Below are 18,086 nucleotides of genomic sequence, written 5' to 3' on the forward strand. Positions count from 1 at the left end.
AGGAAAACATTTTGGACCATTCAATACTCTGTCCTGCACAGGCACACTAAGGCTTTCTTGATACCTGGCTTTCAGTCATACACATGTTTTCTTGTGCTTTCTTACTGCCAGGAAACTTCTGGACACTTAGCCAAAGTCTGTCTTCTTTTTAAGCTGAGTATGTTATTCCGACTTGAATCCTTTCGTATTGTTCTTAAGAAGTCTTCTCCCATAATACATGTCAGCCCTTCAAATGTTTGCAAATTTGTCATCTGTAGTCATTGCTTTGCCAAGCTATTAACTCTTCTGAATTAATTCTCTTATAAGTCAGTCTCACCATTTCCCTGATCATTTTGCTGCTGTTCTTTTTGAATATCTTTCAATTTGTTATTCTGAATGTATCTAAGGCAAAGGCCTTAGATAACTTTGCTAAGTTTATAACACATCCAAGTTTCTCAGGCACGTTCCCTGAGTAAATACACTTCAGTGTAATCCTGCAAATGGATGCTTTTTTTTCTGGCTTCATATACTTGAGACCAAGACTGTACGTGAAAGTTGTCAAAACTAAGGAGATACAGCATGTGAAGTGGTGTGCAATAGCATGGATAGTCCTTCTGCAGGGCGGCTTATGAGACCACTGTCTGGGACAGGCTCTTGGCACTGGCACATGCTGCACCCATCTCCAGCAACTCCTCCTCAGTGATTTCTGTTTGATGCCCCCAGTCCCACCCCGGCCCCTTCAGCTGACTCTTTCAGGCACAGTCAGGACTGAGGTTAAGGGAAGCAGGTGGAGGTTGGAAAAAATGGCATATTGCTTCTCATATGGCACAAACAATCTACTACAAATACCATGTTGTGTACACAGACACGCAAGCTGGGCCATTAGTGTCATGACTGGTGTGACAAACCCTCGAGCTGGTGGATTAACTTCTGCTGGCTTCTGTGTGAACTTGCAAACAGAAGAGACAGGGATGTTCATTCTGCAGGGACAGAAAATAGTTGCTTAATTTAGCCAGCTAGTTGCCCTATCTCTCCATTGGTAAGGCACGTTCCCACTCAAGCCCTGAAACATAGGTTGGATGAGTGTTCACTGTCCACAACAAGAGTCAACTGTATTTAATGCAGAGCATGCTGGATCAGCTACCTTCTGAACAGCAGGCTACAAGTGCGTATGGCTTGAGGCAAAAGATACACAGTGGTAAACTTCCTCCCAGATGGGGCTGCAGGAAGGAAGCTCTGCTCAGGACAACGCCGCCTGTCAGTGCAACAGGGTAGAAAGTGGAATAGCAATGGAGAGAGCAGAAATTTATAAGAGACTTCAAGTAATACCAGTATATTGAGCCAGGACTGTGCCTGCCCTTTTGTAGGATGAGGCTTCTGTAAGCGGAAGCACTGAAAGTATCCCATTCTTGCAGCTAAATCTTGTTTATTATTTTTAATTAAAAATATTCTGAATACACCCAAAAGTTAACTGCTGAAATGCATACTGTTTCCTTTCCACAGCATGATTAATATTTTCTTCTGTCCTGCTATTCTTCCAGTAAAATCGCATTGCGTCACAACATTGAAGCATAAGTAGATTTTCAACTCTCCCTCAGCAGCAGCATCAGTTTTAAATCCACATACAGCGTTTTAGAAGCCGCTGAAATAAGCTCTTTATGCTTCATGATTGCAAAGATTTTAGTGTTGGCTCATGCATCAGGCAATTCAGAAGCATATTATAACGTCTAAAAAGCCACAGCAACCTCCAAAGAAATTCCTCCTGAAGAGACAACTAAGGAATGTATTTAGCCCAACTTGAGAGGAAAAGATCCTTTGCAGAGCAGAACCTGGTTGAAATAGAGCTGCTGAGACAGAGTTGGCTGTCGCAGTCCTAGAGAGGCTTGGCCTGTCGTTCCTCTCAAGGGTGCAGTTGAGCATCTTGCCTTGTATTTCTTCTCTTAGCATTTGTGGGTTTGCATGAGAGAATGAGGGAATATGTTTAGCAGTATAAGTTGTAAATTTCAGGCTGTCATTTCCCAGGAAATTCCCGGTCTATTAGAGTGTATTAACCTGAAGGGTGGAGAACTGTCCTCAGCAGAAGCTCCTTTCATTCAAAATGCAGCGGAGCGGAGTCAGTTGCATGCCGAGATGCCTTGTCTCTTTCTGCTTTCTGTAATGTGACTCTGCTCCTCGGATGTCTATCCTCCAGCCAGTCCTCCTGTCCTGGTCCAAGTCTGAAGTAGGGTCCTTGTATAACCCTGTATCCCTGCTTCATCAGAGCTACTTCAAGCTCTCTGGCTGCACAGAAGCTGCAGATTTCTCAGTACTTGGGTGCTCTCCTGGAAGAAAACTTGTATTTCCTCAAGCTTTGATCAGTTCTGCCAGTTGGGTTGTTTGCAAACAGGCCAATGCCCACACTCTGAGAACTGTTATTCTTGAGACTTAAAAGTTATTGCCTATTGCAACCGGAGGCTGAGCCTGTTTGTAAACAGACACCTGCTTACTGCAGTATTTTGTTTCCTTAACAGTATCTGGCATTTTAAGTGAAAGTTAGCATACCTGACTAAAGCAGGCGCTTTTGGCTAATTGGATTTGGAGTGATCTGACGGGCTGTCACACCCTGATCCATGACTTGTAGATTGATAGCTTTTGCCAACAGCAAAGAGGACCTGACATAGGAGGTGATCCTCCAGCCAGGAAGAGTCACATTCTGCATGTGCTGGAGTGAGGACCCACCCAGATAGCTTTTCCCAGGTATGAAGTACCAAAGACACTCCTCCTCTCAATACTCTGTTAAGCTTCTTTTTTAGTTGCTGTTCTGCCCACATGCATTTAAGTCCTTTCCTGCTTAATCTGTATTCACAGTATATTAGGAAAATAGCATTTTAGGCTTGGTGAATATACAAGCCTTGGACCTCTGGAGAACTGAGTGTAAGAGACACAGGTCACACTGAAATGAGCTTGGGTCTCATCCAATTGCTAAAGAAAGCTTACTAATAGCAGCCATGCTGTATAAATTGATGTCATCCCACATGATAGTGAGTTTTTATTACTACAGCTCCAGGCCAGAAGGGGTAAACAGCAGAAGGACCGAGACATACTGGCAGAACTGTATGCATGCCTGGGGCTGTGGAACATAAGTGAGCACTACTGCAATATGGCTGAAGCTCCTTGGCAAAGATCTGCGGGAAGCCCCCTGTCTTGCATATCTGTAGTTCAGGTAATGCTTCCTTCACCCCAGCAAGCATTACTCAGGGAATAAAGTCTGTGATCTGTTTTGGTCTCTCTCCTTCCACCTCTGTGGGCCCAAGATTCTGGATCCTGGTTTAGAAAAATGTATTGGGGGAAACTGAAACTCTTCTGAAGTTGCTGACCGTATAGGGCTGGGATTTTATTTGCTGGTTTCCTGAAGTGATGTTCTCTAGCTTTCCCCTCTGGTTTTGTCTTTTATGCTCTCATATTTCACAACTGGATCAATGCATCTCAGAAAATAATGCTGAGATATTACTTTGATGTTCCCTGGCTGGTCTCCTGCATCAATCTGATGTTGCCTTTAATACTGGCTTTTGTGTCGAGCTTTAACATCGCAGAGGATTTTCCTGGTGTTTGAGATATGACCGATCAGTGCATTTATTAGTACACACACTCCTCAGCATGTTTTCATGAGGCTGCCGAGGTAAGCTGACTGCAGGGGCCACACACTGCTGAGCCCAGGACAAAACCTCTGGGAAAAGACTTTACACAGTGTGTAAAGGCAGAGGTGTGAAGAAATGCTCCTTGCCAGTCTGACTCCTTTCATGGAGCACACTGGTTAGCAGCTGGAGCCCTGGGTGCCCTCCACATGGATTTGTTGGGCCAAGGGTGTCTTCTGCAGTGAGCCAGCTCCCCCATCCTACAGAGAGGAGACATCTCTGCAAAGGATAGCTTGGTGTTACAGTGTGTGACTTGGCCCTCAAAGGAAAGGATTAAAATCAAGGCCAGGTGGTAGGGCAGACAGTCTGTTATTGGACTTGTGTTGGCAGGAGTGCTCCATGGAGACTAGCAGAGAGTGAGGTGATTTGGCCATGTCCTTCAGTCCCTTAATGTGCACCTTGCTCACTAGCAATGTCAGAATATCATCTGTACCTCTTGTCCTCCTTTACTGTTTTTGTTTCCTTCCTCCTAGAAGCAAAGCCTTGCCAGTGGATTCACAGGGAAAAGGAAGTAATCCTACTGAATTATATGCAGATGGTGCTTTGAGAGGAGACATGGTTAAGTTAGTTACTGGTTCATCATCTGCACCCATCCTTGGTAAAGGTGTCTTGTTAAAAGTAGTGTGTGGTCATACACGGACATCAGAGCAACCAGACTAGGTCAGAGCAAAGCTCTAGCTAGCCTGGTATCCTGGCTCAGACGATGATTGTGTGTGATACCTAGTGAAGAGTAGAAGAGCGTGGTAAGGATCTACGACACTGAGTACTCAGAGTTAGCAACTATTTGCTGAAACCAGATTTATTTAGCAACTCCCAGTGGATTTCTTTTCTGTATGTTCATACAGACCATAAGAAAGGATGGGTTAGTGTCTGTTCAGTAGTGGATGGATCTGGTGGAGTGGAATATCCAGTCTGTACTGGGGTGATAAATGGAATATTGTTTAGTGTGTTGGCTGCTCAGAGAAAGTAATATCTGAGATGATAGATACTCACAGAGGTGGTCTTGTCTCCAGCCTCTAGGGAGCTGGATAGTTAAGCTGCTCAGCACAGTGATGCAGGAAAGATTTTGGTGAGACACCATGGAAAATAATGGTCTGAAGTAGGGAGGTAAAGACTAAGTTAGTGACAGAAACTTTGGTGTTATAGTATGACATTAATTGATGGTAGAAGTCAGTAGTTACATGGATGGGCCTCTTTTATCTGGAAACCCATGTTTCTGGTAGGAGTTCCCAGGAACTCCTGCTCTGAAAAGTCCCAGGATGACATAATCTGCTAGTATCGTGCCATCTGCTTCTCTATCCTAGACCTACCAGAAGCATATCAATATAACGAAGCTTTTTAGTTTCTTTCCTTTCTGGAAAGTTAGGGCATGGTTCACTGTCCCAGTGGAGACTTTCACTTCTACCTCTGTGTGAAAGATGGATAAATGAAGTGACTAACACAACAACTGACTCAGTTTAGATTCTGGGAGATACTCTGTCTCACCAGATATTCTGATCTCTGAACCAAACCAACCAGGAAATCAGGGAAGACTTGAATAACAACTGGAAGACTTCAAATTCTACTTCATCAGGGACCTGCATTAAATGCTTTTAACCGATACACTACAAACTGTAAATGCAAAGAGGTTCCTCTCTGGGTTTGAATTTTGAGTCCTGGGCTATCTGCTGCTTTTGTGAAGCAGCTACAGCCTGGTTAGCTTTCCTCCCTGCCTCTCTTCGCTTCTGAGCTGTTCTCTGTCTCTGTTGAAGATGGAAATGAGACAAAATGCTCCAAATCTCTCTGTGTAGGGTTTACAGCATGATTTTGCAGGCAGTATGCAATGCAGGCATGAATCACAACTCCCTTTAAGATACTGCTGTATTCGATTCCCTGGCTCTTTCATCTGACTCAGAACAGGCTGCAGATTTTTGTTCTTAATCTAAGCAATAGCCAATTTACTCCAGAGATGAGTATGTGCTGACTGTTGCTGCTGTTCTTACGCTCAGAATTGCAAACCCCTTGGAAAACGAGGCCAGCTCGTGCATGTGTGTACAAACCTGGTTTCAAATCTGGCTTGGATTCTCTCTTCCAGCTCAGCAAGTGAATGACATGTTCACTTTAGCATAGCTTCCTCCCGAGACAAGCCGTGGGCTGTGCCAAAGTGCCGTGAGGCGTTCACTGTGTGTTCAGTCACACACTGGAGACAGATCCTGCAGCACCCTGGAGACAGGGGTGAGATGAGGACAGTAGCAGCCATGATTCAGAGCTGCTTTGCATTTTGGTCTTGCTGATAGATCGCACTGAAAATTTTCATTTGCAGTGAACCAAGATGCAAGTCAGATCTCACTTCAATAACACAAGGGTGTTATTGAAGTTATTTGAAAGAAAGTACTAAACCAGTATAGCTTGTGTTCAGGTCAAATTCAGGTATGGCTGAGGTTGTTGCAGTTCAGTCCATAATAGTTCATTAAAGGAATTCATACTGAAAAATACACCATTTAAATACAGAAATGTCTATGTGATGGTCGTGATCCTGCAACACTTGGCATCAGCCAGAGAAACAGGTAGGGTGGGTTTCAGGGGCTGTGGCTCTGCTGGGAACAAGAGTGGTTGGTGGACAGGGTGGGCTTGTGATCTGACAGTGCTCTGCACATATGAGGTGATCAGGTCTCAGTGCACTACTCTAACATGTTAATCAAGGAAAGTTTTTTGGTTTTTCCTGCTTGTTTGCTTATTTGTTGTTTGGATCCAACATAAACTTTAACATGAAAGAAGAAAAAGCTATAGCTGAAAGTGGCTTTCAGTTTAACTTTCTTGTTTGAAATACAAAGCCTGATGCAGACCAGCCTCTGCAGATAGCCCTGACTTTGATAACTGGCAAGAGCGTTTCTAATTTAAAAAGTCTCCCTTCTCTTCTTATTAGTTACTCCTCTAAGCAAAGCAGCTGGCATGACCTGGGCATGTTGTGCTTGTATTGTTGCTGTGAGACAATAGCTCAGCCTGAGGGAAGAAGACAACCTACTTACCATATCCTCTGGGAGTTTTTACAGTGGAACTCTAGAAAGCAGTGTTTCTCTGAAGCTTACTGAGAGTATCATCTGAGACTATCATCTGAGGAGTTAACCCATGAGATTTGGGACATCAAAGAAGTGAACTGAGGGCTATGTGTCCATGGGAGACAGGCTTTGGTTTCCTCAGCAGATGTGGCTGGTGTCATATGGGCTCCCGTATGTAGCCTCCACCTCTGTATCTTCTTCCCCAGTCAGAGCAGGGATACTCCTGCTGCAGAGGACAGGGCAACAGAGAACTGTGGAGAAGGGCAGCAGAAGGCAAGGGCACATCATGTCCCTAAATAGCAGTCATGGTGTTCAACAGAGGGTTCACTGCTAATGCGCTGTCTCAGCTGGCAGAGGTTGAGAGCTACCTGACCTAGCTCCAGTCCAATGCTCCGATGTATCCTAAAAACAAGAGTTTGCATAATTCAAGTGAAGAGGTAAATGGAGGTTATACAAGGTCTGAAAAGAGCAGTGGGCAGGGGTCCAGCTGGGGTCAGGTGGTTTGCTGCCCTCCTGCAGTAAGACATCATTTGTGATACCAAAACTCACAAAGAATAAGAAGCATTACAGCATTTTCTGGAGGGAAAGGGAACTACTGTACTGCCAGAGGCAAGCATTTTTGGGGACATGGTTTAAGGTATCAAGACTGGCCATACATTAAGTCAGGCTTGGGACTGCATTTCTCATATCAAAGCTACTGTGTTTTTCCACAGTAGCAGTGGTCTTGCAGAAAGCATTTCCAGGTGATTTACAGAGCTACTGCAGTCATCAAAAATACATAAGCAAGCAGTGTGAGGAAAGTAGATGGAGTATGCCAAACCTCTGGTTACCTGACAGCAGAGGGGTTCTTACTCATACCATGGCAGCTCAGTGATGCCAGACACCAGGGAAGTTGCAGCTTATTCTGGCTCCACCAGAAGCAGCTACCAGACCCAAAAGAGAATGTTAGCTTAATGAACCTGTCATGTCCTTGTACAGGGACAAGTTAACAACACTCACTTTCCTTGCAGTGCTTGATTAAAATAAGAATTCAGTTGCTCTGAGTTACTAGAGATGCACCTTCACTGCACAGTAGCTGTAAGTGAACCATAAATATACCAGGCACGGGCAGTTTCCACTCAACGCCTGAAAACATCATTTCTGTAGCAGCACAGCTCTGCAGCTAACCTAATAAATACTGGTGCTGAGCAGGGCTAATTATCTCCAATGCAGCACTGCCCTGGCATGGCTGTACAGCTTCCTGCTCCAGAATTAGCTTAGCTGGGACTTGTTTGGGTGTCTGCACTGTCCTTCACGGTATGGTGGAAACAGGCCCTGAGCAGTGCTTGGTGGAGGAGCATCGCATGCATGCACTGGACTGCAATATTACTCTGCTTTTAATATAATGGGGAAGTGCTGGACTCCGGAGTAATGAAGTCACTTAACAGCTCCTCTTGAAAATTTGTCTTTGACTTGGGTGAAGTTGTGGTCACCTTCGACCTAATTTTGGAGCAGCAAGCCCTCGTCTCTTCTGAAAACAGTGCTTGATAGTATATGGTGCCTCTGAGCAAAATGTTGACTAGCATGCTTAGAGTTTCTTTTTTTTCTATAAAGCAGTTACCAATGTCATACAGATAATTACTAAATGGTGCTCCTCTGACCTACAGACGGAGCAGATCTCTGTCTCTATAATCTCATTGCCTAAAACCAACTTAATAAAAAGTAGATGTTGGGAGGTGACGTAAAAAGGTGTGTGGAAAATATTTGGGGATTCTCTAACTCAAGATTTTGAAGATCAGATAAGACAAGTGAATTGGTAAAACTGGCTCAGTGTCAGCTATTTAAGTGAGAAGATAGATAAATAATCACACATCCTGTAGCAGCTGGGTTTATGCAGGTTCAGGTCCAGTTATATCTTAATACAGGTTAATGCCTTACATGGAAAGGATTAGATGAGCATTTTTTGGAGACCTAATCCAGCCAGCTGTATAAACACAGTGCCCACTTCTGTTGGTCTGTAAGGAGTCTCAATTTATTTGTCTCAAGATAATTTCAAAATCACTCTTGTCCTTAAGAGAAGTTTCCCTGAGGACAGGAGATGGGCGATATACCCTAGACCAAGATCGTGTGTTTCTTTTCCGCTAATGCTTCCAAATGTGGCTTTTCTCTTACTGTAGTACTGGATAAATGAATACACCTCCACCTTGGGAATTGGTGTCTTCCACTCTGGCATCGAGATCTACGGCAGAGGTATGACATATTTCCTTTTCCCTACCTGCAGAACATGGGGACAACTGTATGGCTAGTCTGATACGGAAAAGCACCCCAAACTTACAGCTTTTGGCAAGGAATGTTTTGAGGAATGAAAGTCAGCCAGTTCTCTTTTTAGTCCATCGTGGAGTTCAGCCGGAACTTGTGTGCAGTTCTGTCACGAACCATGCAGCCCTTCTTATTTTCAGCATGTAACTGCAGCCTCTATAGCTTGTGCAGGCTGTAGCAGGATGGCAGATAGGAGGGACCAAGCAATGTTGAAAGCCATTCTGCAGTGAAGGAGGGGGAAAGAGAATGGGAGAAATGGGGGAGGGGGAAGAGAGGCAGATCAGTGGTTGTCTTGAGACCTGCATATGCACGTTTGTGCTAATTCCCTGTCAGGGTAAATCCGTTTTGCAGTAATTCTTTACAAATGTCTATGGCCTAGAAATCTTGGAATCTGGATTTCCAGATCTTGGAAACTGTTCTTTTGCAGCAGCAGAGTTACAAGGAAAAGAAAATGTCTTGTAAGACTTTTGAAATGGCCTAGATGGGGTTGAAGCTGATTAGAGCACCTATTGTAAAAGGCGCAGTCAATGGATCTGGGAAAACAGCTGTAGCGCAGTGAAGGACAGACTAGCATCACAGACTTCGTTTCCTTCTTCAGCATTAAATGGGAATGACTCGGGCTACTCACTTATGGTATTTTTAGCCAGTGCCATGCAGTAGACAAAACCCCTGAGGTGCCATGTTCCATCTCAAGCACAGAAGCTTTCACAGGCCGTGCGAGGTGGCCAGTATGACACCATGAGCTCCACGGGCTGTGTTTCACAGGCCATGCAAGATGGCCTGTATGACATGGAGGGAACTCCTGGCTTGACCTGCATGCTGAGGCAACAGAGTGCAATCAGCTTGGCTTTCTGCAAAGAATTCCCACTTGCTGCCTGTAAATCCCCCTGGAAGAAGATTTGATTTCTCCCTACTCTAGAAAAGACTTCTTCCAGCTCAGTACCACCACTGACAGCCTCTCATAGTTTATCTAGATGCTGCCATTGCAGAACTTTCCACTGAGAGGAAGCCACCTGAACAGGCACAGAGACAGACTCGGAGAGTTTTGGTGCTGTGGGAAAGCAGTGGTGGGAGGCTGTGAGGGCATCCTCAGGCTGATAGGTAACCGGAGAGAGAAAATGGCTTTCAGAGTCTGGCTGAAATGGATTTTGGCAATAGCCCAGCCCCTGGTGCTGATGCTGAGCCGTGCAGACAGCTGCCATCATAGACTTTTTCCTGACATTGTGTTCATTCCATTACTCACAGTCTGTTTCTTTCCTTGTCAGAGTTTGCCTATGGAGGGCATCCCTACCCTTTCAGTGGGATTTTCGAGATCACACCTGGCAGTGCGGTAGAACTTGGCGAGACCTTTAAATTCAAGTAAGGGCCCTTTTCTACATCTTCCCCTCTGCCCCCGGTAGCCATCGATGTAGGGGGAGCAGGGAAGTCCTGTCCTCTGGGTCCCCCTTTCCCTCTCCTCATAAGCGCCCTCACTGCATCCTTCACATGATCCTGGTTCAAAGGCAGCCCTGCAGGGGTTTTGGAGGTGGATAAAAGAGCGTGTACACCAAACAGGGAACAGTGCCGAACTGTGTTTGGCAGGGTTAAAAGCATACTTACAAATGAATGCAGTTCTCTTTTCCCATTTTCTTTGTTTTCTGTGCTCCCAGTTTCACCTGTCAGCAAGAATGGGAGTTACTGTGTGTCACACAGAGTCAATGCACAGGGGAAAACCCAAACCCTAGTCTTTTTATGAGTATCACCTATTTGTGGATACAGCACAGAGTACCAGAAGTCATCTCCTGTGTTTATTGCTACTCTGTCACAAGGGACAGACCAGCTGCTAGAGGAGTCTGAGAGGATGCTGCATTAATATGTTGTTCAAGGTGCTCAGACTGTGGGGCTGTGGGTCAAGGAACTGCCCATAGCAGGTGGGGCTTGACCTTCCCAGGCTGCCAGTTTACGTTGAGGGTTGTTGGAGACTTTCAGAAGATGGAGACTTTCAGAAGAATGAACGCTATTGAATGAACATTGGGAGAAGCAATAGGTTTCTGCATGAAGTTTTCAGTCTGCTCCTTCCTGGCCCACCCCATGGAAACCCTCTCAATCATGAAAAAAGCATCTCCTCTGTCCTACTGGAAATTTCTATTGTGGGACGATGGGCAGAGTGGGAGCGGACTCCCAGAGCTGAGACTTCCCTGGTGGTGAGCAGGAAGCTCTCGGGGCTGTTGCCTGTGCTGTAACCTGCTTTGTGGATAAGCTGGGGATATTACTGTGCCATTTTGTTAGTGAGAGTCTCTGGTAGCCCCAGATATGCATGCCCATGTTTTAAGCCTGTCCTTCTTGCCAGTGTCTGATCACTTCCTTCTCCCTGGGTATGTATCACCCTCTTCACTGTATCTTTCCAAGTTTCCTGTTGCGTGTTTTGTTTTTCACTAGAGAATCCATTGCCTTGGGCACCACAGACTTCACAGAAGAGGACGTGGATAAGATTATGGAAGAGCTGGGCAAAGAGTACAAAGGAAACGCGTACCACCTGATGCACAAGAACTGTAATCACTTCTCTGCTGCTCTGGCTGAGGTGGGCACAGCTCTTTTTTTTTTTTTTTTTTGTTGTAGTTTTTGCTGCTTCAGATCTGTAGTAGTGCTCACAGAAAGGGAACTGGGGTCAGCACAGCCTGCCAGTCCAGAGCCCAGAGACAAATCTCCTGTCTCTGCCCTTATTTTTGGAAGGCCCTTGCTGTTGAAAGGGATGGGACCAGGAAGTGGAGATGCAGCAGGTTAATCACACATTTGGTCTAAACTGTGTGGGAAATTAGGAGTGCCTGCATTTTGGTTCACTGAATAGGTGCTGAGCAGGAATTGGAAGGACAGACCTGGCTAGCATGCAAATGTGCATCATTTTAATAACAAACACAAATAACCCTACATGATCTGCAAAGGAATAAAAATGGCTTATCAGTGTTCTACAAACAAAAATGTGCAGTATTCAGGAAGTGGGTGTCCCTTTTCCTCATTTAATGCGCACCATCCAAACCCATTAAAAAAAAGTATTGATTTTCTCATAGGCATCTTTGGTGCTTATTCATTTTCATGTTCACAAAAACACTGTGAATTATAACAGAGCTGTTATTTCTCTTCAGAGAGAATCGAAGCACAGAGAAGCACAAATTTATCCCAACTATCTGCTAATTCGGGATATTTGATTTTTGATTCCCCAAGATCTGATTATTCTGGGGGGAAGCTGCCTTCCTTCTCACCCCCTAGATGAGATGTTTAAAGTATGTTTCAACTAAGGTGTGAGTATTCAGCACTTGTGTAAATCTGAATTCAGGATCTTGACCCAGTGCCAGAAAAAGATGAGAAAAGCTCAAAATGGAAGTGATCTTCCATAGAAACTGTTTCTGTGCTTTCCAGAGGTGTTTTATGGCAAACATGAGGAGAGAATATAATTCTTCACAATAGAGTTCAACTGCTTTAACAGTGAAACTTTCATTTCTCTTTCTGGAGTCCCCATCTTCATTCATTACATATCTCTCACCTTTCTCCATCATATGGGGCAAGAGTCCTATGCCAATAACCTCTTCTGCCACAAGTGTCCATTCATCTCCAAACAGGCCCATCACGGACCCTGAGTGAGATGAGATTCTGTAGAACAAATACTGTATGATTTTGTAAGAAAATCCCTAGTGAATCCAAGAACCAGCAATTCATTTACAAGGGACGTGCTTAGGCTCTTAGGAAAACCAGTTCTCTATTGATTTCATCCTTGCTAATTATAGAAAGAGAAAATGACTGAGTCCTTTCTGTAAATGTTAGCAAATAAAAATAAACAGGAAGGAATTGTATTGGTACAAACAGAGAATGAAGTATCAAGCAGTACAGTGATCAAATCAATGTTAGCCACACTACTGTTTTGGAGTCAAATAATCAAATTACTACAACAGAAAATGAGAACTTTAAAAATTATGAAGGAAACCCAGGAGAAAGCTATGTGATTATTAGCAAAAGCTAAAAAAACCCCTTTACCTGCAGCAGTGAAATAAGGTCATTGCTTATTACGTATTTTGATATGTAAAACTTCTGTCTCATGTCCAAGCCGTAAGCTCAAAGCCATTCTTCCTTGATTCTGCTGCTACATATCAGTGAACCCCTCACTGCCCCTTCCTTGTCCAACTTTCCAAACACAAGTCAAAAAAGAGATCTTAATAAAAAACTACTAGGGTGTTTTAAATTTTGCTTTCAATGTGCTTTCAGTGAACATCTTTACAGGAGTGGAATTTAGGGCTAGGTTTTCCTGCAAGAGCCTTCTTGGTGGATTCTGTGTGCTCATTCACTGCCCCATAACCTGTCCAGATAATAAAACAAAAGCCTAAATGGCTAGTTCTGACACTTCTGCTCCCAGGAGCAGAATTTACTCAGGATTTAGGTCAGTTTAAATAAACCCTTCATAGGCAAGCAGGATTTGTTGTTGCTGTTGCTCTTCACATATGCCTGTGTTTATTGCCCCTGTCTAAAGTATTACAAATGCAAAACCAGAGGAGGTGCACTTCAGGCCCAGGAGCAGAAGGTCCTGGATGGTCTCTAGCATCAAGATACAGAAAATGGGAGCTGAAATTCTTAAAGAACTAGCTGGTGTTAAGACACTAAGCAAAAGTCCTAGCCATTCAACATGCCTCAGTCAGCAACATGAGAAATACATGTGGCTGCCTTATGACAGATGTCTCCATCCTTTCTGGTAAACACAGTGATTTGGCAATCACTGTGTTTTGGAGCTGGGTGAGAAGTAGCACAGCTTATCTTGGGATACTTCTGACCTCTTGGAGGAAAGACTGCCTGAAATCTGTTGAGACAGAACCTGCTTGAACTGAAAGCAATGAAAGTTTCTATTTTCATTTCCCAACATCTGAATGCTTGCTTAATTTTACAGCCTTAGTGCTTTTTTTTTCTTGCTGTAGTTCCCATTAAAACTAAACAAAACAAAAATCACCACATTAGGAAGCTCCAGGCCCTACTATGTAGAGCTACAAGGTGCAGCCTTATAGTGTGCAGAACGTGCTGGCTACATGATGAGTGGCTCAAGACTGTGGAGGTATGTGTCACTTTAAAGGGCAGAAAAGAGAACTAATATCTGTGCCCTAAAACCAATTCTGAGATGAGTCTGTTTAGTGTTTGTATTGCCCTTTCCTTCAGACTCTTCATCTGTGAAGCAGCAATAATAATTAGCATCTACTTATGCATAGCTGTGTTATGTGGCAGTTAAAGACAGGAAACTGGAAAAAGTATTCAAAGAATTAAAAGAAAAGATGTAGAAATTTTGTTCAACAGAATAAAATTGCTCACTGGAACTGGGATTTAACTCCAGCCACACAAAAAGCAGCCAATGATTTTAAGTAAGTATAAATTCTCGGTGTCTGTTGCTGTAGCCCAGCTGAAAGGTGATGCTATCAGTATCGCAATGCCCTTTCACCACAGAGAGGGGTCGGGGTGGAGGCTAATTTTTAGCATGAAAGAGGGAATGACCAGCTCTGCTCCCTACAGCCCTTTAGGCCTTTCTGCTCCTGGGCATAAGCAGTTGTGGTGAGTTCAGGAGATGGTTGTTCTGACCCTCTGGGTAATGCCAGGCAAGTCGCATCCCTGTTCTGTGCCTAAGTATCCCCCCTTGTATGCTGGGTTATTTCCTTCTTTCGAAAGGGCTCTGAAATCCTTTGGTGACAGCTCTCTTACCTGCCAAGGTTAATTAGCTGGTTTATGGCTTGTATTGTCCTGTATCAGCATGCAAAACCAGAGCTAGAGCTTTATAGCCGTGTGGCGATGTATGAGTTAATGTGCGTTTAGGCAAATCTGTCTGGCAGGCCTTGAGATTTGGCTGTACATCCATGTGCTAGGTAGCTGTGTTTGGCCGTCTTAATTTCCTCATCTGGCTGTAGGCTTGCTAATTAGTATCCATACAGATGTTGCTCCAGTGGCTGGGCCACAGGTTGGGAAGATACCGTCTGGTCACATGGACAGAAGGCAGATGCAGGCACGTGTCCTGCTGGCTGAGGTCACGATTCTGCAGAGGGAATGGGAAGGAGGTATAAGGCCAGCTCTCCCTCCCAGATCAGCTTTCTCAGGATCACACCATGAGACAATGGCTGCATGCCTAATTGCCAGGACCTGTAAGCCAGGTTCCCCATCCTCAGAAGGACTGCTGAAGCCACAGGAGTCAGGCTTTATTTTCAAATTTTTGTCTTCTTGTCCTTTACCGGTGTTTTCTCAGCAAATAGAACATCCATTCAGAAATCTTCCATCTACATCTGTTTATGAATGATTTTTCTGTCAAATTCCTGTTTAATACAATGGTGCCTCAGCTCCCACCACGATAACTGGTAACTGTAATCTTTAACAGTTATATGCAGGCTGACTTCTAATGGTTAGGGGCATGTCCAGACCTATTTCATGACTCTGCCATTTGGCCATGCATCTTGAAAAATCCCTGGACTGTAGCAAGTCCAGCACAGGCAGATAAGCTCTACTTTTAACCACTGGGCATGCCTTTGACCTGCTATCTACCTCTGGGAAAACTCACTTCGCAGTGCAATTGCAGCCTAATTGCGTGCTGCTGTGGCATTGAGCCTCTCCCTACAATGCCATGCATCTCTTCTGAGTCTTCTGATCTTCCTGCCCACATTCACCTGTAAGCTGCAAGGGGCTTTGTTACTCCCTCATTGGCACTTAGCTCTGAATTTTCCTTACTCCCTACTGCAGATTGCCAAGTATATTCATAGTTGCTTAAGACTTAGATCTCTCCCCGCTTTGCCAGTTCCCTATGGACTTCTAACGAGCAGCTACTGGATCAAAGAGGCATAGCTGGGTCTAGTCACAAAGCAGCTCCTGTGGAAAGAAAACAGAGAATGCCCTGGTTTCAGCAGCAGCAGTTCAGACTTCATCTTCTCCAATGCCATTTCATAGCAGCCTTCTCAGTAAGTGATTCAGTGAACATGCTGCATGATCAGGAGTCTCTTCCTGTGGATTTCCTGAGAAATTCTTCTTCATCAGGGAACTTTGGGTTATTTAAGAAGTGAAGAACTACCAGAGAGCACAAGTCTCTGCCTAGTAAGTGCTGCACACCATCTTAATTAGTTTTGAAGGAAGTTCTGATGTAAAGCAGGGCAGAATTTCCTAGTGGATAGTCATGAGAAAGAAATCAGATGCACTCCCTGTGCATTTGCCCAGCTTCAATTTAAGGTCACTGGTACCCACACCACTTAATACCCCTTTGCAGTCTCCCTTTACCCTCACCATCTATGTCAGTGTGGGAAGGTGAGGGGAGCTTGATCTAAGGAGTGAAAATCTAGTTAGGATTACCTCAGCCACTCTGACTCCTGCAACATGGTCCCATGGTACCTATATTTATAAACCACTTAAGCAAATTGTTTGTTGGTTAAAAGGAAGAAGTTCATCAAACTGGGATTAGCAATTTGCCTACAAGAAGCTTATTCCTTTCATGTTGCTTATGTTGACAGTCCCCAAAATCAAGCAGCATCAGTACCACGCTCTCTGAAAAAACTGTCCAGGAGGATGGGCAATCCTTTTGGGGGACTTACGCTTGCAATTTCTGCAAAGAAAAATCAGTCAGGCCATCGGCAGCAGAGCCCAAACTTCCCATCCTGTTCTGAGCTTATGTGCCTTTCTGCGTGTCGGTACTCCAGGCGGCTAACGCTGCTGGCACACAGCAGGGATTCTAGCATTCTGATGAGGTTATGCATGTGTGGGGAATTCAGTTAGGACCACGTCAATACTGGGTAAAGCCCTTCTGTTTGATCATCTGTTGTTAAGTCACTATGTTCCTAACAATCCCCCATGTATACTTACAGTAATTCGTTCAAATGGCCCTTCAAGGAATTGCAAAATATTTATGTTCTTTATGAGTTGTCCTGGCTGATGAAAGAGGCTATTTAAACTCTGCCAGATGGAAAAAATATTGGCTTTTGAACACCAGAAAAACCTTTTAAAACAAAAAGAAAGGCTAAAATAATTAGTTCTTTCCATAATGCGATTTGTTGAATTTCCTGATTTTTCAGAACAAGGAGATGTGAGATAGCAAAAGGACAAAAGTTACAAATTGCCGTAAAGTGGACGTAAAGGGAGAGGAATACATTTGTGCTTTCAGGAAAAAGTCAAACTCAAAGTAATTCCTGGGCTGTAAGTTCCCCTGCAAGGACCCACAGGTTTGAGGTCCCAGCCATGCCATTGCTTTGCAGGAGCACTTGTAACTGCAGCAGTGGGCAACAAGGAAGTATGCCATGAGGTGCCAAGAAAGACATGCAGTTACACACTCTTTGTCACCAAGACTGTTCTTTGGGCATAGATAAGGGCAGGTGCATGCAGATACAGGGAACTGTGAAATTGCTGTCAGAGGCTCTTTTCAATGTGAGAGCATGGCTCGTGGTTGCCCTGCAAGTCTACAATACAATTTGGGCTTATGGAAGGCAGATATTAGGCAAGGCAAAAGCAAACTTGGCACAGCTTGTACCCCGAAAAGTGCGTGAAGGAGAAAAGTTGACTGCCAGGGGTTCAAATATGGGCATATAAGAATATGAGCCCTGCTGATGTGTAGGTGTATGGTGAGTGTACAGTACCTGAGGACATCATCTTTAGAGAAGATAGCAGTAACTACAGGATCAGAGGGAGGATGAAGGTTTTCTGCTTCCAGGCTTTTCTCCAGTCTGGTGATATTCCTCAGTATTGACTGTAACGATCACACCACGTCACTGCAGCTTAAAGACTCTGAAAAAGCTTTTGCTGCTTAGCCCATTCACAAACAGAAGATGACTCATTTGACTTCCCACCAGCAATTTTCCATGCTTCTGAAGCTTCCTGTCTAAGATAAGCTATGGAGCTGTGTTCTAACCAGAGTGATGAGAGTTGCTACAGCATGTCTCAGAAAAGGGCAAAACACCATATGAAGGGAGAAAAAACACCTTTGAATCAGCACCAGAACTGGAAGGTAAGTGGAATGACTCAAGGGAACCACTCCTTCTCCCTTCATCAATGTGACTACTGCCAAGCAACTGGAATGATCTCTATTTAAGGAAACTCTTTAGTACCTTGCTATAGGACACATGACATAATT

General features: G+C 44.3%; 1 protein-coding gene across 1 annotated transcript in view; it reads left to right on the top strand.

The window, feature by feature from the left end:
- LOC127016523 (deubiquitinase DESI2-like) overlaps positions 1–18,086 on the top strand; it is a 55,712-nt gene that overhangs the window by 26,099 nt on the left and 11,527 nt on the right. The window contains exons 2-4 of the mRNA XM_050897065.1: positions 8,848–8,920; positions 10,255–10,348; positions 11,408–11,549. Coding sequence (XP_050753022.1) covers positions 8,848–8,920; positions 10,255–10,348; positions 11,408–11,549 — 309 coding nt within the window. The remainder of the gene's footprint in view (positions 1–8,847; positions 8,921–10,254; positions 10,349–11,407; positions 11,550–18,086) is intronic.

Source organism: Gymnogyps californianus, chromosome 5, assembly GCF_018139145.2.
Source record: "Gymnogyps californianus isolate 813 chromosome 5, ASM1813914v2, whole genome shotgun sequence".
NCBI classification, from domain to species: domain Eukaryota; kingdom Metazoa; phylum Chordata; class Aves; order Accipitriformes; family Cathartidae; genus Gymnogyps; species Gymnogyps californianus.